Here is a 17815-nt window from a genome sequence, read left to right as displayed (position 1 = left end):
AAAACATTTTTCGATATAAAATTGGAACCTTAATCCGACTGAATTTCAATCGGTAATCCATATCCAACGAAGAACTGGGTTAACTTCTCTACTACTACCCTAGCAGAAATGATTCTCAAGGGAATGGCCTCTGGAAACAGAATAGCCATATCCATGATAGTGAGTATACATTGGTTACCTACACTTTTGTTTTCTGTAAAAGTCCGACAAAGTCTACCAACACCCTACTAAATGGTTCCCCAATAATTGCTAAGGAATTAGAAGTGTTGGTTTTATGGCAGGTTGCGGTTTTCCCACAGTCTGGTATGTTTTACAAAACTGCACCACATCCTTAGGAAGACCTGGCCAGTAAAAAAAATCTCCAAAGAAATTGAATATCTGACAGTGCAGCCAATTTTACCTCCGACAATGGAACTTGTTTAGTCATTGCTTGGGTTACTACACATGAAGGAAAAATTCCTGGAACTTTAACATCACTTGGTTTTTCCATGACTACTGGAGAGGCTACTACTTTTGCTCCGGCCAAATCATTCCCCAAGAGTAAGTCAAATCCGTATCCTGGCAAACTATGGACAACTCCTACAGTTACCGTTCCAGACATTAGGTCATACTCTAGGTGCACCCGATACAACGGTACGGGTCTTTACTCCCCACCGATCCCACCCATTAAAAACTTGGCATTCAGTGCGCTCTCTGGTGGAAATGTTATGTCTAGCAAAAGAGTTTGCATGGCTCCTGTATCCCCAAATACAACTATAGGTTTACATGCCTCACTTGAGGGATAAGGAATTACTTCTCCTTTCGACAAGAATTCCCGATAACTCTCGAGTACCTTATTCACAATCCCTGCACTCAGTGGTTTTTGTACTTGGCCTGACAGCTGCAGTCAGAGCTACAGCCTGATCTGTTGTACTCTCGGGTTGGGCCCCTTTCTCTGCATTGGCTTTGTGCACCCCAGTAAGTCCCATGGGTTTACCCCGACACTTCCAGCATTCTGCACGAAGATGTCCCACCTTGTGACAATGGTAACATTTAGGCTCGCGGACCTTACTTCCACCCTCAGCACCTTCCCTTCTGGCCTGAAGAGGAGATCCTGGGGCATTCCCAGGTGTCCCTTCTTGTCCCCTGCTCCTGTCACCAACAGTTCTGCCAAATCCTTTAGTTCAGAACAAAGAACAATACAGCACAGGAACAGGCCATTCGGCTCTCTAAGCCTGTGCTGACCTCGATGCCTGTCTAAACTAAAACCTTCCGCACTTCCAGCGACCATAGTCATCCATTCCCATCCTATTCATGTATTTGTCAAGATGCCTCTTAAACTTCGCTATCGTACCTGCTTCCACAACCTCCCCCGGCAGCAATTTCCAGGCACTCATCACCCTCTGTGTAAAGAACTTGCCTCGCACATTCCCTCTAAACTTTGCCCCTCTCACCTTAAACCTATGTCCCCTAGTAACTGACTCTTCCACCCTGGGAAAAAGCTTCTGGCTATCCACTCTGTCCATGCAACTCATAACTTTGTAAACCTCTATCGTATCGCCCCTCCACCTCCGTCGTTCCAGTGAAAACAATCCCAGTTTATCCAACCTCTCCTCATTGCTAATGCCCTCCAGACCAGGCAACATCCTGGTAAACCTCTTTTGTACCCTCTCCAAAGCCTCCACATCCTTCCGGTAGTGTGGCGACCAGAATTGCACGTAATATTCTAAGTGTGGCCGAACTAAGGTTCTGTACAGCTGCAGCATGACTTGCCAATTATTATACTCTACGCTCTGACCGATGAAGGCAAGCATGCCGTATGCTTTCTTGACTACCTTATCCACCTGCGTTGCCACTTACAGTGATCTGTGAACCTGTACGCTCACATCTCTCTGCCTGTCAATACTCCCAAGGGTTTTGCCATTTACTGTATACTTCCCACCTGTATTAGATCTTCCGAAATGCATTACCTCACATTTGTCCGGATTAAACTCCATCTGCCATTTCTCCGCCCAAGTCTCCAACCGATCTATATCCTGCTGTATCCTCTGACAATCCTCATCACTATCCGCAACTCCACCAACCTTTGTGTCGTCCGCAAACTTACTAAATCAGACCAGCTACATTTTCCTCCAAATCATTTATATATACTACAAAGAGCAAAGGTCCCAGTACTGATCCCTGCGGAACACCACTAGTCACATCCCTCCATTCAGAAAAGCACCCTTCCACTGCTATCCTCTGTCTTATATGACCGAGCCAGTTCTGTTTCCATCTTAATAAAAGCAAAATACTGCGGATGCTGGAAATCTGAAATAAAAACAAGAAATGCTGGAACCACTCAGCAGGTCTGGCAGCATCTGTGAAAAGAGAAGCAGAGTTAACGTTTCGGATCAGTGACCCGAACGTTCCGACAGGTCAGTGACCTGAACGTTCCGAAGGGTCAGTGACCCGAAACCTTAACTCTGCTTCTCTTTCCACAGATGCTGCCAGACCTGCTGAGTGGTTCCAGCATTTCTTGTTTATATTTCTGTATCCATCTTGCTAGCTCACCTCTGATCTCGTGTGACTTCACCTTTTCTACCAGACTGCCGTGAGGGACCTTGTCAAAGGCTTTACTGAAGTCCATATAGACAGCATCCACTGCCCTTCCTTCATCAATCATCTTTGTCACTTCCTCAAAAAACTCAATCAAATTAGTGAGACACGACCTCCCCTTCACAAAACCATGCTGCCTCTCGCTAATAAGTTAATTTGTTTCCAAATGGGAGTAAATCCTGTCCTGAGGAATACTCTCTAATAATTAGGGTGGCGCAGTAGTTAGCACCACAGTCTCACAGCTCCAGCGACCCGGGTTCGATTCTGCGTACTGCCTGTGCGGAGTTTGCAGGTTCTCCCTGTGACCACGTGGGTTTTCGCCGGGTGCTCCGGTTTCCATAGCCAAAGAGTTGCAGGTTGATAGGTAAATTGGCCATTATAAATTGCCCCTAGTATAGGTAGGTGGTAGGGGAATTGAGGGAAGGTGGGGATGTGGTAGGAATATGGGATTAATGTAGGATTAGTATAAATGGGTGGTTGATGGTCAGCATAGATTCGGTGGGCTGAAGGGCCTGTTTCAGTGCTGTACCTCGAAATAAAATAAATAAAATTTCCCTACCACTGACGTAAGGCTCACTGGCCTATAATTTCCTGGATTATCCTTGCTACCCTTCTTAAACAAAAAGGAACAACATTGGCTATTCTCCAGTCCTCTGGGACCTCACCTGTAGCCAATGAGGATACAAAGATTTCTGTCAAAGCCCCAGCAATTTCTTCCCTTGCCTCCCTCAGTATTCTGGGGTAGTTCCCATCAGGCCCTGGGGACTTATCTACCTTAATGCTTTGCAAGACACCCAACACCTCCTCCTTTTTGATAACGACATGACCCAGACTATCTACACTCCCTTCCCTAGACTCATCATCCACCAAGTCCTTCTCTTTGGTGAATACTGATGCAAAGTACTCATTTAGTACCTCGCCCATTTCCTCTGGCTCCATGCATAGATTCCCTCCTCTGTCCTTGAGTGGGCCAACCCTTTCCCTGGTTACCCTCTTGTTCTTTATATATGTCTAAAAAGCCTTGGGATTTTCCTTAATCCTGTTTGCCAATGATTTTTCATGACCCCTTTTAGCCCTCCTGACTGCTTGCTCAAGTTCCTTCCTACTTTCTTTATATTCCTCAAGGGCTTCGTCTGTTCCCAGCCTTCTAGCCCTTACGAATGCTTCCTTTTTCTTTTTGACTAGGCTCACAATATCCCTCGTTATCCAAGGTTCCCGAAACCTGCCAAACCTATCTTTCCTCCTCACAGGAACATGCCGGTCCTGGATTCTAATCAACTGACGTTTGAAAGACTCCCACATGTCAGATGTTGATTTACCCTCAAACAGGCACCCCCAATCTAAATTCTTCAGTTCCTGCCTAATATTGTTATAATTTGCCTTCCCCCAATTTAGCACCTTCACCCGAGGACTACTCTTATCCTTATCCACAGGTACCTTCAAACGTCCGGAATTAAGGTCACTGTTCCCGAAATGCTCCCCTACTGAGACTTCGACCACTTGGCCGGGCTCATTCCCCAATACCAGGTCCAGTATGGCCCCTTCCCTAGTTGGACTATCTACATATTGTTTCAAGAAGCTCTCCTGGATTCTCCTTACAAATTCTGCCCCATCCAAGCCCCGAGCACTAAGTGAGTCCCAGTCCATATAGGGGAAGTTAAAATCACCCACCACTACAACCCTGTTACCTTTGCATCTTTCCAAAATCTGTCCGCATATCTGCTCCTCTACCTCCCGCTGGCTGCTGGGAGGCCTGTAATAAACCCCCAACATCGTGACTGCACCCTTCCTATTCCTGAGCTCCACCCATATTGCCTCGCTGCACGACCCCTCCGAGGTGTCCTCCCGCTGTACAGCTGAGATATTCTCCTTAACAAGCAATGCAACTCCCCTACCCCTTTTACATCCCCCTCTATCCCGCCTGAAGCTTCTAAATCCTGGAACATTTAGCTGCCAATCCTGTCCTTTCCTCAACCAAGTCTCTGTCATAGCAACCACATCATAGTTCCAAGTACTAATCCAAGCTCCAAGTTCATCTGCCTTACCTGTTATACTTCTTGCATTGAAACAAATGCACTTCAGACCACCAGTCCCACTGTGAATGCACTTCAGACCACCAGTCCCGCTTTAACCTTGGTTAAGTTCCTCAAATCACTCAGGGATACATCCTCCTTCCCCCAAAAAGTCGCAGCAACTGTTAAAGACATTCCAGTGGTGTAAACTTTACTCTATTACACAAGAAACCTGGTTCTTTTATCCTTTTTCAATTATTATTACTCCACTTACAATTGTACATCATCGGCGTTGGGTTTATCCTGGCAAGGAAGCCCCCAATTATATGTTACAACCAAGGTGGGAGGAGTGCACTGCTTATTCTAGTCCCATTTCTCCACAGGTCACAATACACATATTTTAAATTTTCCCACTTACCGACTATGGTCTATTAAATACTCTATTTTTCCCAGAATAAAACACGCTAACCAGGTTTCTTTAATGAACAACAAAATTATCAGTTTATGATGAAACAAGTCTTTGCTCGTAATGAAGTAAAGTACAAACACACAGACTGAAATTTTAAAGTCCCCTTTTTACTTTAGCCCCTGACACTCACACACACATACATACATACATACATCAGTTAACCGGAAAAAATAAAAGGGATTTTGGTTCAGAGCTCTGTTAGACAAGAAAAAAAACACTTGGTGGGGGTGGGGGGGGGGGGGGGGGGGAGGGGCCGAATACTTGCTCATTCCTGAAGAAAACAGCACATAAGACATGCTGTGTTTCCAAACTGGAACACAGAATAACTTCTGAGTACCCGTAGACAGGTTACTGATCTTGTAGAACAGTTCTTTTCAGGTGGTGTTGAGAACCAATCTAGCAGGCTTTTCCTCAAAGACAGGAGAGGAGATGAATTGACACAGTGGACTTCTCAGGGTCTTTTTAGAGATGTGCCGGAAAGCAAGCTGGGTTGTGGTCTTCTCTCCTTCCTTCACTTCTTCAGCAGCAAAAGCTAACTTTTTCTAGCAGCACACCACTGACCTTGCTGCCCACATTTTCCCGTTACCAGAGTTTCTGTTCTAGTTTTAACTTGAATCAGATGACAACTAGTAAAAACATTGTTGCCAAACTAGTTCTTTCAGTGTCTTAAAAAAAACTGTTCCAACATTTATTCAGTTTGACTATGAATTTCTCAAAAAATATTTTAACTAAAAAACAGAATCACTTCCATAACAATAGACACCCTAGTTTTTAATATCTCCATTGGCTTACACCTTCCACTGGCATTACATTTCAAATTTTGGCCTTATGAGTTGTCTGAACTGGGTCAGATAAAAACTCACCTGTTAAGATACCAGTTCAAGTGAATAAATACAGAAAGATCAAAAATAGCACAAAGTACCAATGAGGAATGAGTAAAAAGCAGAAAATCAAGCAATCAAATCCGTCAATTGTTTGACTGAAAGCTACTGCTCATGAACCAGCAAGTGCAATTGAACCATTCAATTGAATTTACCAAATAATGTTAAAGTTTTTAGTCAACATTTTATTATTTCCATCAGGTCATCATATAGAGCTAGAAATAACATCTGTAACACAGTAAAACACCAAAATAACAAAATTCTAAAGATATAAACGTAAAAGAAATTACAAAAATAAAATACTGCAGATGCTGGAAATCTGAAATAAACAGAGAAAATGCTGGAAATACAGATCAAGCAGCATCTGTGCAGAGAGAAGTTGATGACCTTTCACTAGAACAGGAAAAAGTTAGAAATGCAACAGTTTTTAATGAAGTACATTTAACCACTCCGGCCTTTCACCCTATCATCAACCTTCCCTTTTGTTTTTTCCTCATCTCCCTCTGTACCTGCTTTTTGAAATCACTGACTTTTTCCAGTTCTGACAAAAGGGCATCAAAGGTTAACCATGTTTCTCTCCATGGATCCTACCTGACCTGAGTATTTCAAGAATTATTTATCTATCGTGTAAAAATTTAGCTATATACCGCTAGGCCTGCAAGATGTTTTCCCTACAAAGAACAAAGAAAATTACAGCGCAGGAACAGGCCCTTCGGCCCTCCAAGCCTGCGCCGATCCTGATCCTCAATCTCAACATGTCGCCTATTTTCTAAGGGTCTGTATCTCTTTGTTTCCTGCCCATTCATGTATCTGTCTAGATACATCTTAAAAGACGCTATCGTGCCCGCATCTACCACCTCCGCTGGCAACGCGTTCCAGGCACCCACCACCCTCTGCGTAAAGAACTTTCCACGCATAGCCCCCCTAAACTTTTCCCCTCTCACTTTGAACTCGTGACCCCTAGTAATTGAATCCCCACTCTGGGAAAAAGCTTCTTGCTATCCACCCTGTCTATACCTCTCATGATTTCGTACACCTCAATCAGGTCCCCCCTCAACCTCCGTCTTTCTAATGAAAATAATCCTAATCTGCTCAACCTCTCTTCATAGCTAGCGCCCTCCATACCAGGCAACATCCTGGTGAACCTCCTCTGCACCCTCTCCAAAGCATCTACATCCTTTTGGTACCGTGGCGACCAGAATTGCACGCAGTATTCCAAATGTGGCCGAAACAAAGTCTTATACAACTGTAACATGACCTGCCAACCCTTGTACTCAATACCCCGTCCGATGAAGGAAAGCATGCCGTATGCCTTCTTGACCACTCTGTTGACCTGCGTTGCCACCTTCAGGGAACAATGGACCTGAACACCCAAATCTCTCTGTACATCAATTTTCCCCAGGACTTTTCCATTTACTGTATAGTTCACTCTTGAATTGGATCTTCCAAAATGCATCACCTCGCATTTGCCCTGATTGAACTCCATCTGCCATTTCTCTGCCCAACTCTCCAGTCTATCTATATTCTGCTGTATTCTCTGACAGTCCCCTTCACTATCTGCTACTCCACCAATCTTAGTGTCGTCTGCAAACTTGCTAATCAGACCACCTATACTTTCCTCCAAATCATTTATGTATATCATAAACAACAATGGTCCCAGCACAGATCCCTGCGGAACACCACTGGTCACACGTCTCCATTTTGAGAAACTCCCTTCCACTGCTACTCTCTGTCTCCTGTTGCCCAGCCAGTTCTTTATCCATCTAGCTAGTACACCCTGGACCCCATGTGACTTCACTTTCTCCATCAGCCTACCATCGGGAACTTTATCAAACGCCTTACTGAAGTCCATGTATATGACATCTACAGCCCTTCCCTCATCAATCAACTTTGTCACTTCCTCAAAGAATTCTATTAAGTTGGTAAGACATGACCTTCCCTGCACAAAACCATGTTGCCTATCACTGATAAGCCCATTTTCTTCCAAATGGGAATCGATCCTATCCCTCAGTATCTTCTCCAGCAGCTTCCCTACCACTGACGTCAGGCTCACCGGTCTATAATTACCTGGATTATCCCTGCTACCCTTCTTAAACAAGGGGACAACATTAGCAATTCTCCAGTCCTCCGGGACCTCACCCGTGTTTAAGGATGCTGCAAAGATATCTGTTAAGGCCCCAGCTATTTCCTCTCTCGCTTCCCTCAGTAACCTGGGATAGATCCCATCCGGACCTGGGGACTTGTCCACCTTAATGCCTTTTAGAATACCCAACACTTCCTCCCTCCTTATGCCGACTTGACCTAGAGTAATCAAACATCTGTCCCTAACCTCAACATCCGTCATGTCCCTCTCCTCGGTGAATACCGATGCAAAGTACTCGTTTAGAATCTCACCCATTTTCTCTGACTCCACACATAACTATCCTCCTTTGTCCTTGAGTGGGCCAATCCTTTCTCCAGTTACCCTCTTCCTCCTTATATATGAATAAAATGCTTTGGGATTTTCCTTAACCCTGTTTGCTAAAGATATTTCATGACCCCTTTTAGCCCTCTTAATTCCTTGTTTCAGATTGGTCTGACATTCCCGATATTCTTTCAAAGCTTCGTCTTTCTTCAGCCTCCTAGACCTTATGTATGATTCCTTTTTCCTCTTAGCTAGTCTCACAATTTCACCTGTCATCCACGGTTCCCTAATCTTGCCATTTCTATCCCTCATTTTCACAGGAACATGTCTCTCCTGCACGCTAATCAACCTCTCTTTAAAAGCCTCCCACATACCTCTTTTATCTAAAGAATGAAGTATGATTTGAAGACTTCAACTGGGCCTAGCTGCTAAGGATTTGGAAACGCTGTGGACAAAATCTGAGGGGTGCATCATGGGAGGTGTAGTTTTCATTTCGCTGCTGTGGAACTACAATATTTAGAGGGCATAACAACCCACTGTCACTGACAGCCAGAAAAGCAGGACTGTTCGAGCACTGACAGAAAGATAGAAAATAGGAGCAGGAGTAGGCCATTTGGCCCTTCGAGCCTGCTCCGCCATTCATTATGATCATGGCTGATCATCCAACCTGTTCCTGCTTTCGCCCCAAACCCTTTGATCCTTGTAGACCGAAGAGCTATATCTACCTCCTTCTTGAAAATATACAATGTTTTGGCCTCAACTGCTTTCTGTGGTAGCGAATTCCACAGGCTCACCACTCTCTGGGTGAAGAAATTTCTCCTCATCTCGGTCCTGAAAGGTTTGCCCCGGATACCTAGACTATGACCCCAGGTTCTGGACTCCCCCACCATCGGGACCATCCTTCCTGCATCTACCCTGTCAAGTCCTGTTAGAATTTTATAGGTTTCTATGAGATCCCCCCTCACTCTTCTGAACTCCAGCGAATATAATCCTAACCGACTTAATCTCTCCTCATACGTCAGTCCCGCCATCCCAAGAATCAGTCTGGTAAACCTTTGCTGCACTCCCTCTTTAGCAAGAGCATCCTTCCTCAGATAAGGAGACCAAAACTGCACACAATATTCCAGAGTTCTGAAGAATGGTCTCTGACCTGAAACGTTAACTCTGCTTCTCTCTGCACAGATGCTGCCAGACCTGCTGAGTATTTCCAGCATTTCTTGTTTGTATTTCAGACTTCCAGCATCTGCAGTATTTTGCTTTTATTACAATATTCCAGGTGTGGCCACACCAAGGCCCTGTATAAGTGCAGCAAGACATCTCTGCTCCTGTACTCGAATCTTCTCGCTACGAAGGCCAACATACCATTTGCCTTTTTACCGCCTGTTGCACCTGCATGCTTACCTTCATCGACTGGTGTAGAAGAACACCAAGGTCTTGCTGCATACTCTTCTCTCTCAGTTTATAGCCGTTCAGATAATAACCTGCCTTCCTCTTTTTGCTACCAAAGTGGATAACCTCACATTTATCCACATTATACTGCATCTGCCATGCATGAGCCCACTCACTCAACTTGTCCAAATCACCCTGAAGCCTCTGCATCCTTCTCACAACTCACCTCCCACCCAGTTTTATGTCATCTGCAAATTTGGAGATATTACATTTAGTTCCCTCATCTAAATCATTAATATATATTGTGAATAGCTGCGGTCCTAGCATCGATCCCTGCGGTACCCCACTAGTCACTGCCTGCCATTTATCCCTACCCTTTGTCTCCTGTCTGCCAACCAATTTTTTATCCATCGCAATACACTACCGCCAATCCCATGCGCTTTAATTTTACACACTAATCTCTTATGTGGGACATTGTCGAAAGCCTTCTGAAAGTCATAATGAACCACATCCACTGGCTCCCCCTCATCAACCCTACGAGTCAAATCCTCGAAGAATTTTAATAGATTTGTCATGCATGATTTCCCTTTTGTAAATCCATGCTGACTCTGCCCGATTCTACCACTGTTCTCCAAGTGCTCTGCTATAAAATCTTTGATAATGGACTCTAGAATTTTCCTCACTACTGACGGCAGGCTGACAGGTCTATAATTCCCTGCTTTCTCTCTACCTCCATTTTTAAATAGTGGGGTCACATTAGCTACCCTCCAATCTGTAGAAACTGTTCCAGAGTCAATAGAATCTTGGAAGATGACCAATGCACCCACTATTTCTAGGGCCACTTCCTTAAGTATTCTGGGATGCATACCATCAGGCCCTGGGGATTTATCGGCCTTTAATCCTATCAATTTCCCCAACACCATTTCTCTATTAATACTGAATTCCTTCAGTTCCTCTCTCTCACTAAGCCCTGTGTTACCCAACATTTCTGGTATGATATTTTTGTCCTCCTTTGTGAAGACGGAACCAAAGTAGGCATTTAGTTGGTCAGCCATTTCTTTGTTCCCCATAATAAATTCCCCTGTTTCTGACTGTAAGGGACCTACACTTGTCTTCAACAATCTTTTTCTCATCATACACCTATAGAAACTTTTACAGTCAGTTTTTATGTTCCCTGCAAACGTGCTCTCGTACTCTATTTTCCCCTTCTTAATTAGTCCCCCTTTGCTGAATTCTAAGCTGCTCTCAATCCTCAGGTCTGTTGTTTTTTCTGACAAATTTATATGCCTCTTTCCTGGATCTAATGCTATGTTTAACTTCCCTTCTGAGCCATGGTTTGGCTACCTTTCCCGTTTTACTTTTTCGCCAGACAGGGATAAACAATTGTTGCAGTTCATCCATGCGCTCTTTAAATGTTTGCCATTGCCTATCCACCGTCATCCTTTTAAGTAACGTTTCCCAATCCATCATAGCCAACTCGCGCCTCATACCTTCGTAGTTTCCTTTACTAAGATTCAGGACCCTAGTCTCAAAATCAACTATGTCACTCTCCATCTTGATGAAGAATTCTATCATATTATGGTCGCTCGTCCGCCACTTATTCCTCTCTCATTACACAATACCCAGTCGAGGATGGCTTGTTCTCCAGTTGGTTCAACGTAGTGGTCCAGAAAACCATCTCGTTATACACTTCAAGAATTCTATAATTCCTCCTCTCCGGTATTGTGACTAATTTGATTTGCCCAATATATATGCAGATTAACGTCATAATTACAGATGTTCCTTTATCGCATGCATCTCTAATTTCCTGTTTAATGCCATTCCCAACATCACCACTACAGTTTGGGGGTCTATATACAACCACCACTAACGTTTTTGCCCCTTAGTGTTTCTCAGCTCTACCCCGACAGATTCCACATCGTCAGAGCCAATATCTTTCCTCACTATTGCGTTAATTAATTAAAATATGTAGTGTCAGTCTGTAGTTGGTATCATGTGCAGTAGCTTGTATGGCATGTATATTGTGTAATGCTAGTTTATATAGTACCGGTTTGCAAAATGCAAAAAACTATAAATTAGTACTATAAAGTGCACAGTGCTAGTCGACAGTTTATAAAGTGTACAGTTCTGGTCTATAGTTTAGAGCACGTTAGTATATTTGGTAGTACATTGTAGTGAATGGATATCATAAAACTCATTTTAAACATAAAAAAACTTTGCCATCATGCTGGACGCCTGCATCATAGGTACAGCTCAATTAAAAATATTTAAAAGGGTTGTTGTTTTACGATTACTTGAACTAGAACTTTAACTTCCATTATTTGATAAGGTTCCCCATGGTCGGCTGATGGAGAAAGTGAAGTCGCATGGGGTCCAGGGTGTACTAGCTAGATGGATAAAGAACTGGCTGGGCAACAGGAGACAGAGAGTAGCAGTGGAAGGGAGTTTCTCAAAATGGAGACGTGTGACCAGTGGTGTTCCACAGGGATCCGTGCTGGGACCACTGTTGTTTGTGATATACATAAATGATTTGGAGGAAAGTATAGGTGGTCTGATTAGCAAGTTTGCAGACGACACTAAGATTGGTGGAGTAGCAGATAGTGAAGGGGACTGTCAGAGAATACAGCAGAATATAAATCGATTGGAGAGTTGGGCAGAAAAATGGCTGATGGAGTTCAATCAGGGTAAATGCGAGGTGATGCATTTTGGAAGATCCAATTCAAGAGTGAATTATACAGTAAATGGAAAAGTCCTGGGGAAAATTGATATACAGAGAGATTTGGGTGCTCAGGTCCATTGTTCCCTGAAGGTGGCAACGCAGGTCAATAGAGTGGTCAAGAAAGCATACGGCATACTTTCCTTCATCGGACGGGGTATTGAGTACAAGGGTTGGCAGGTCAAGTTACAGTTGTATAAGACTTTGTTTCGGCCACATTTGGAATACTGCGTGCAGTTCTGGTCGCCACATTACCAAAAGGATGTAGATGCTTTGGAGAGGGTGCAGAGGAGGTTCACCAGGATGTTGCCTGGTATGGAGGGTGCTAGCTATGAAGAGAGGTTGAGTAGATGAGGATTATTTTCATTAGAAAGACGGAGATTGAGGTGGACAAAATCATGAGAGGTATAGACAGGGTGGATATCAAGAAGCTTTTTCCCAAGAGTGGGGGATTCAATTACTAGGGGTCACGAGTTCAAAGTGAGAGGGGAAAAGTTTAGGGGGCATATGCGTGGAAAGTTCTTTACGCAGAGGGTGGTGGGTGCCTGGAACGCGTTGCCAGCGGAGGTGGTAGATGCGGGCACGATAGCGTCTTTTAAGATGTATCTAGACAGATACATGAATGGGCAGGAAGCAAAGAGATACAGACCCTTAGAAAATAGGCGACATGTTTAGATAGAGGATCAGGATCGGCGCAGGCTTGGAGGGCCGAAGGGCCTGTTCCTGTGCTGTAATTTTATTTGTTCTTGTTCTATTAGAATTATTTTTTCTCATTAAGGTGTGTTAGTCATTGAGTCGTACAGCATAGAAACAGGCCCTTCGGCCCACCGCGTCCATGCCGACCATAATGCCTATCTATACTAATCCCATCTGCCTGCATTAATTCCATATCCCTCTATGCCTTGCTCATTCAAGTACCTGTCCAGTTGCCTCTTAAATGTCGCTACTGTTCCTGCCTCCACCACTTCCTCAGGCAGCTCATTCCAGATACCCACTATTCTTTGTGTGAATAATTTACCCCTTTGATCCCCTTTAAACCTCCTCCCTCTCACCTTGAACCTATGCCCTCTAGTTTTAGTCACCCCTACCAGGAGAAACAGACTTTGGCTATCTACCCTATCTATGCCTCTCATAATTTTATATACCTCTATCATGTCCCCTCTCAGCCTCCTTCACTCCAGGGAAAACAGACCCAGCCTATCCAATCTCTCCTGAGAACTCAAGCCCTCCAAACCAGGCAACATCCTTGTGAATCTTTTCTGCACCCTCTCTAGCTTAATCACATCTTTCCAATAGTGTGGCAACCAGAACTGCACACAGTACTCCAAATGCAGCCTAACCAACGTCACGTACAACTGTAACATGACGTCCCAACTCTTGTACTCAATGCCTTGGCCAATGAAGGCAAGCATGCCATAAGCCTTCTTCACCACCCTGTCGACCCGTGTTGCCACTTTCAGGGAACTATGTACTTGCACCCCAAGGTCTCTCTGCTCAACAACACTCCCCAGGGCCCTGCCGTTCACTGTATATGTCCTGCCCTGGTTTAAATTCCCAAAATGCATCACTTCGCACTTGTCTGCATTAAATTCCATTTGCTAATCCCTTGCCCACTTTCCCAGTTGATCTATATCCTGTTGTAACCTTAGACAACCTTCTTCACTGTCCACTATACCACCAATTTTGGTGTCATCTGCAAACTTACTAATCATGCCCCCTACATTCACATCCAAGTCATTAATATATGACAAACAACAGAGCGCCCAGCACTGATCCCTGCGGCACATCACTGGTCATCGGTCTCCAATCTGAAAAACAACCCTCCACTACCACCCTCTGCCTCCTATCACCAAGCCAATTTTGTATCCAATTTGAGAGCTCACCCTGGATCCCATGTGTTCGAACCTTCTGGACCAGCCTACCATGCGGGACCTTGTCAAAGGCCTTGCTAAGGTCCATGTAGACAACGTCCATCGCCCGGCCCTCATCAATCCTCTCGGTCACCTCCTCGAAAAACTCAATCAAATTCATGAGACATGATTTCCCATGCACAAAGCCACGCTGACTATCCCTAATCAGACCATGCCTTTCCAGATGCATATAAATCCTGTCTCTCAGAATCCCTTCCAATAACTTTCCCATCACTGATGTAAGGCTCACCAGCCTGTAGTTCCCTGGCTTATCCCTGCTGCCCTTCTGAAATAAAGGCACAACATTAGCTATCTTCCAGTCTTCCGGTACCTCACCCGTGGCTAACGATGATACAAAAATCTCTGCCAGGGTCCCAGCAATCTCCTCCCTTGCTTCCCATAGCATCCTAGTATACACCTGGTCAGGCCCTGGGTATTTATCCACCTTTATGCGCTTCAAAACCTCCAATACCTCCTCCTTTGTCATGTTGATATGCTCCAGGATATCGGTGTTCCATCCCTTGAACTCACTGGCTTCCATGACCTTCTCCACGGTAAATACGGACGAGAAATATTCATTTAAGACCTCGCCCATTTCCTGTGGCTCCACACATAGATTGCCACATTGATCCTTAAGGGCACCTACTCTCTCCCTAGCTACCCTTTTACTCTTAATATACCTATAGAATCTTTTAGGCTTTTCCTTTATCTTATCTGCCAGGGAAATCTCATGGCCCCTTTTTGCCCTCCTAATTTCCATCTTAAGTGTAGTCCTACATCCCCTATACTCCTCGAGGGACTTGCTCGATCCCAGCTGCCTATACCTGACATATGCCTCCTTCTTTGTCCTGACCAGACCCTCAATATCCCTCATCAACCAAGGCTCCCTAAAATTGCCAGCCTTGCCCTTCCATCTAACAGTAACATTCTGGCCCTGAACTCTTCTTATCACACTTTTAAAAGCCTCCCACTTGCCAGATGTCCCTTTACTTGTAAACAGCGTCTCCCATTCAACGTTTGAGAGTTCCTGCCTGATGCCATCGAAATTAGCCTTCCTCCATTTTAGGACTTCAACCTGAGGACCAGTCCTATCCTTTTCCATAACTATCTTGAAGCTAATAGAGTTATGGTCACTGGTCCCAAAGTGCTCCCCCCACTGACACATCAACCTCATTTCCTAAGGAGGAGGTCAAGTGTAGCCCCTTCTCTAGTAGGGCTATCCACATACTGCTTCAGAAAACTATCCTGGACACACATAAAAATTCTTCCCCATCTGATCCCTTAGCACTAAGGCAGTCCCAGTCAATATTAGGGAAGTAAAAAATCACCTACTATTTCAACCCTATAATTCCTACACCTATCTGTGGTTTCCCTACATATATGCTCCTCCACTTCCCTCTGACTAGTCTCTCTAACTAGTCTCTCTAACTAGTCTGCTCTTACGTCTGATGAAACTTTGTGCAAATGAAAAATAATGGAATAAGGAGAAAAAAAAGAGAACGTTAAAATGGACAAAAAAATTACGTACCCTGCATCTGGTTTTTTCCCGTAGGTTGCATAATTTAACTTGAATTTCTTGGGCTGCACATTTAAAACAAGGGAAATTAGGATTATACCGCTATTAGTTTAAAAAAGCAATGAAAAGACTTGCATTTATATAGCGTCTTTCACAATCACAGGACATCCCGAAGCATTTTTACATCCACATTCAATGAAGAACTTCTTAAGTGTAGTCACTGTTGTAAGGTAGAAAATGCAGCAGCCAATTTGCGTGCAGCAAGCTCCCACAAACAGCGATGTGATAATAATCAGATAATCTGTTTCAGTGATCTTGCTTGAGGGATAAATAATGGCCTGGACACCAGGGATAACTCCCTGGCTCTTCTTTGAAATAGTGCCATGGAATTTTTTTTACATGCACCTGAGAGGGTAGATGGCTTCAGTTTAACATCTCATCCAAAAGACGGCACCTCCAACAGTGCAGTACACGCTCGGTACTGCACTGCAGTGTCATACTTCACTTTTATGCTCAAGTCCTGGAGTGGGACTTCAGCCCAAAACCTTCTGACTCAGAGGTGAGAGTCCTACCAACTGAACCACAGCTCCATACAACAATGATAAATGTCTATTGAAGAGGTTTACCGGATTTGAACCTGGCAAAGGCTTCCCATTCAGTTTATGGAGACAACGATCAGCACTGGTTTGGTCAGCTAACTCCACAAAGCAATAGCCTGCAAGTGTTCTGAAACCAAACCAAACATGAATGTACAGGGTACCAACATCTACTGGATCATGGAGAGCAATACAATCATAACATCTCTTTTACTGCAATACCTAGAAAGTCTTCAAGGTAAAGTCACTGAACGTTACTTGAACTGTAAAGCAATTTCAACTTATGGTGTGTAGTAGTTTTAATAACAGCATTTAGCAAAGTCCTTCCAAACTGAATCTACCAATAAATATTTTGCTATGGTACTATTTCACAGGTGCCAAGACACTATCCACTAACTTGACCAACTAGCTATTCATCACTGAGTGTTGACAGGCTACTTAAACATAGATGCTAAGCTGATCATGGCTGCACTTGACATCCACATGCACACATTGTCTAGCAATGAGATCCCCAGCACAAATTCCACAAGAGGGGTGCAGATGAAATTGAATGCCCCATGTGCTAGTCTGGCTGAGTGCGGTCAATTCAGCACATGTGGGGGTTATTTTCTTGGGGCATTCCTGGTCTACATGGCTCAGTATTGGATACACTCCAAACTAGTACCATCCTTTCAAGGATTCCATTAAGCTACGTTGGAGGAACATCTTCTATTGCATATTGAAGCATAATAAATGCACTGAGGAACTTCATTGTTGGCAGGACGTGAGTTGTAGTGAGGAATTCCGATCCTTTGAATTATTTATAATTCCCTTTTGGAATTTACAGTTATTACCTATTTCTTCATCTGTGCAACACTCCCTAACCAAAAGGGCAGGCCATCACTTCCACGCCTCAACCAACTGTAGGGAAATGCACAGGAGAGGTGTGAGATAGGTCAGCTTGTAATTTTTGCTTCTCCTTCAGGAACAACTAAAGAGTCACTCAATGTACAGCTCAGATGGCACAGCACATCTCTGGTATGAGGTTTTTGAAATTTATGTTTCAGCAAAGCCTTCAATTGATGGAGACAGCACACTCAGGAAAATTGACAAAAAGTAAGGTATTAGAGGTTTACCATGCATGATAGTGGCCAATATCTCAGTCATTGGAAATGGAAGGGTAGCCCTTCCTGGGAACGTTGTCCTGGCATTGGACAGGAGCAGTGAACCCAATTGCTGGTATTTCTGTTCAATGCCATTAACCTGGCCCAAAGGCACCAAGGCCTAGACCAACCTCCAGCCAGGCCTAACTCTGGCAGTAGGGATATGAAATTTAAGTAAAGCTACAGGCCTGTCAGTCTGGAGA

General features: G+C 44.1%; 1 protein-coding gene across 2 annotated transcripts in view; it reads right to left on the bottom strand.

Moving 5' to 3' along the window:
* LOC137361881 (tRNA selenocysteine 1-associated protein 1-like) overlaps nt 1-17815 on the bottom strand; it is a 79838-nt gene that overhangs the window by 45760 nt on the left and 16263 nt on the right. For both annotated transcript variants that reach the window (XM_068026483.1, XM_068026484.1), the window contains exons 3-4: nt 16501-16600; nt 15887-15939 (exon numbers count right to left, since the gene is read on the bottom strand). In XM_068026483.1, the coding sequence (XP_067882584.1) occupies nt 15887-15939; nt 16501-16600 (153 nt within the window). The remainder of the gene's footprint in view (nt 1-15886; nt 15940-16500; nt 16601-17815) is intronic.

This window comes from Heterodontus francisci, unplaced genomic scaffold (genome assembly GCF_036365525.1).
Source record: "Heterodontus francisci isolate sHetFra1 unplaced genomic scaffold, sHetFra1.hap1 HAP1_SCAFFOLD_842, whole genome shotgun sequence".
Taxonomy (NCBI): Eukaryota; Metazoa; Chordata; class Chondrichthyes; order Heterodontiformes; family Heterodontidae; genus Heterodontus; species Heterodontus francisci.
This window is presented reverse-complemented; position numbering and strand designations above follow the sequence as displayed.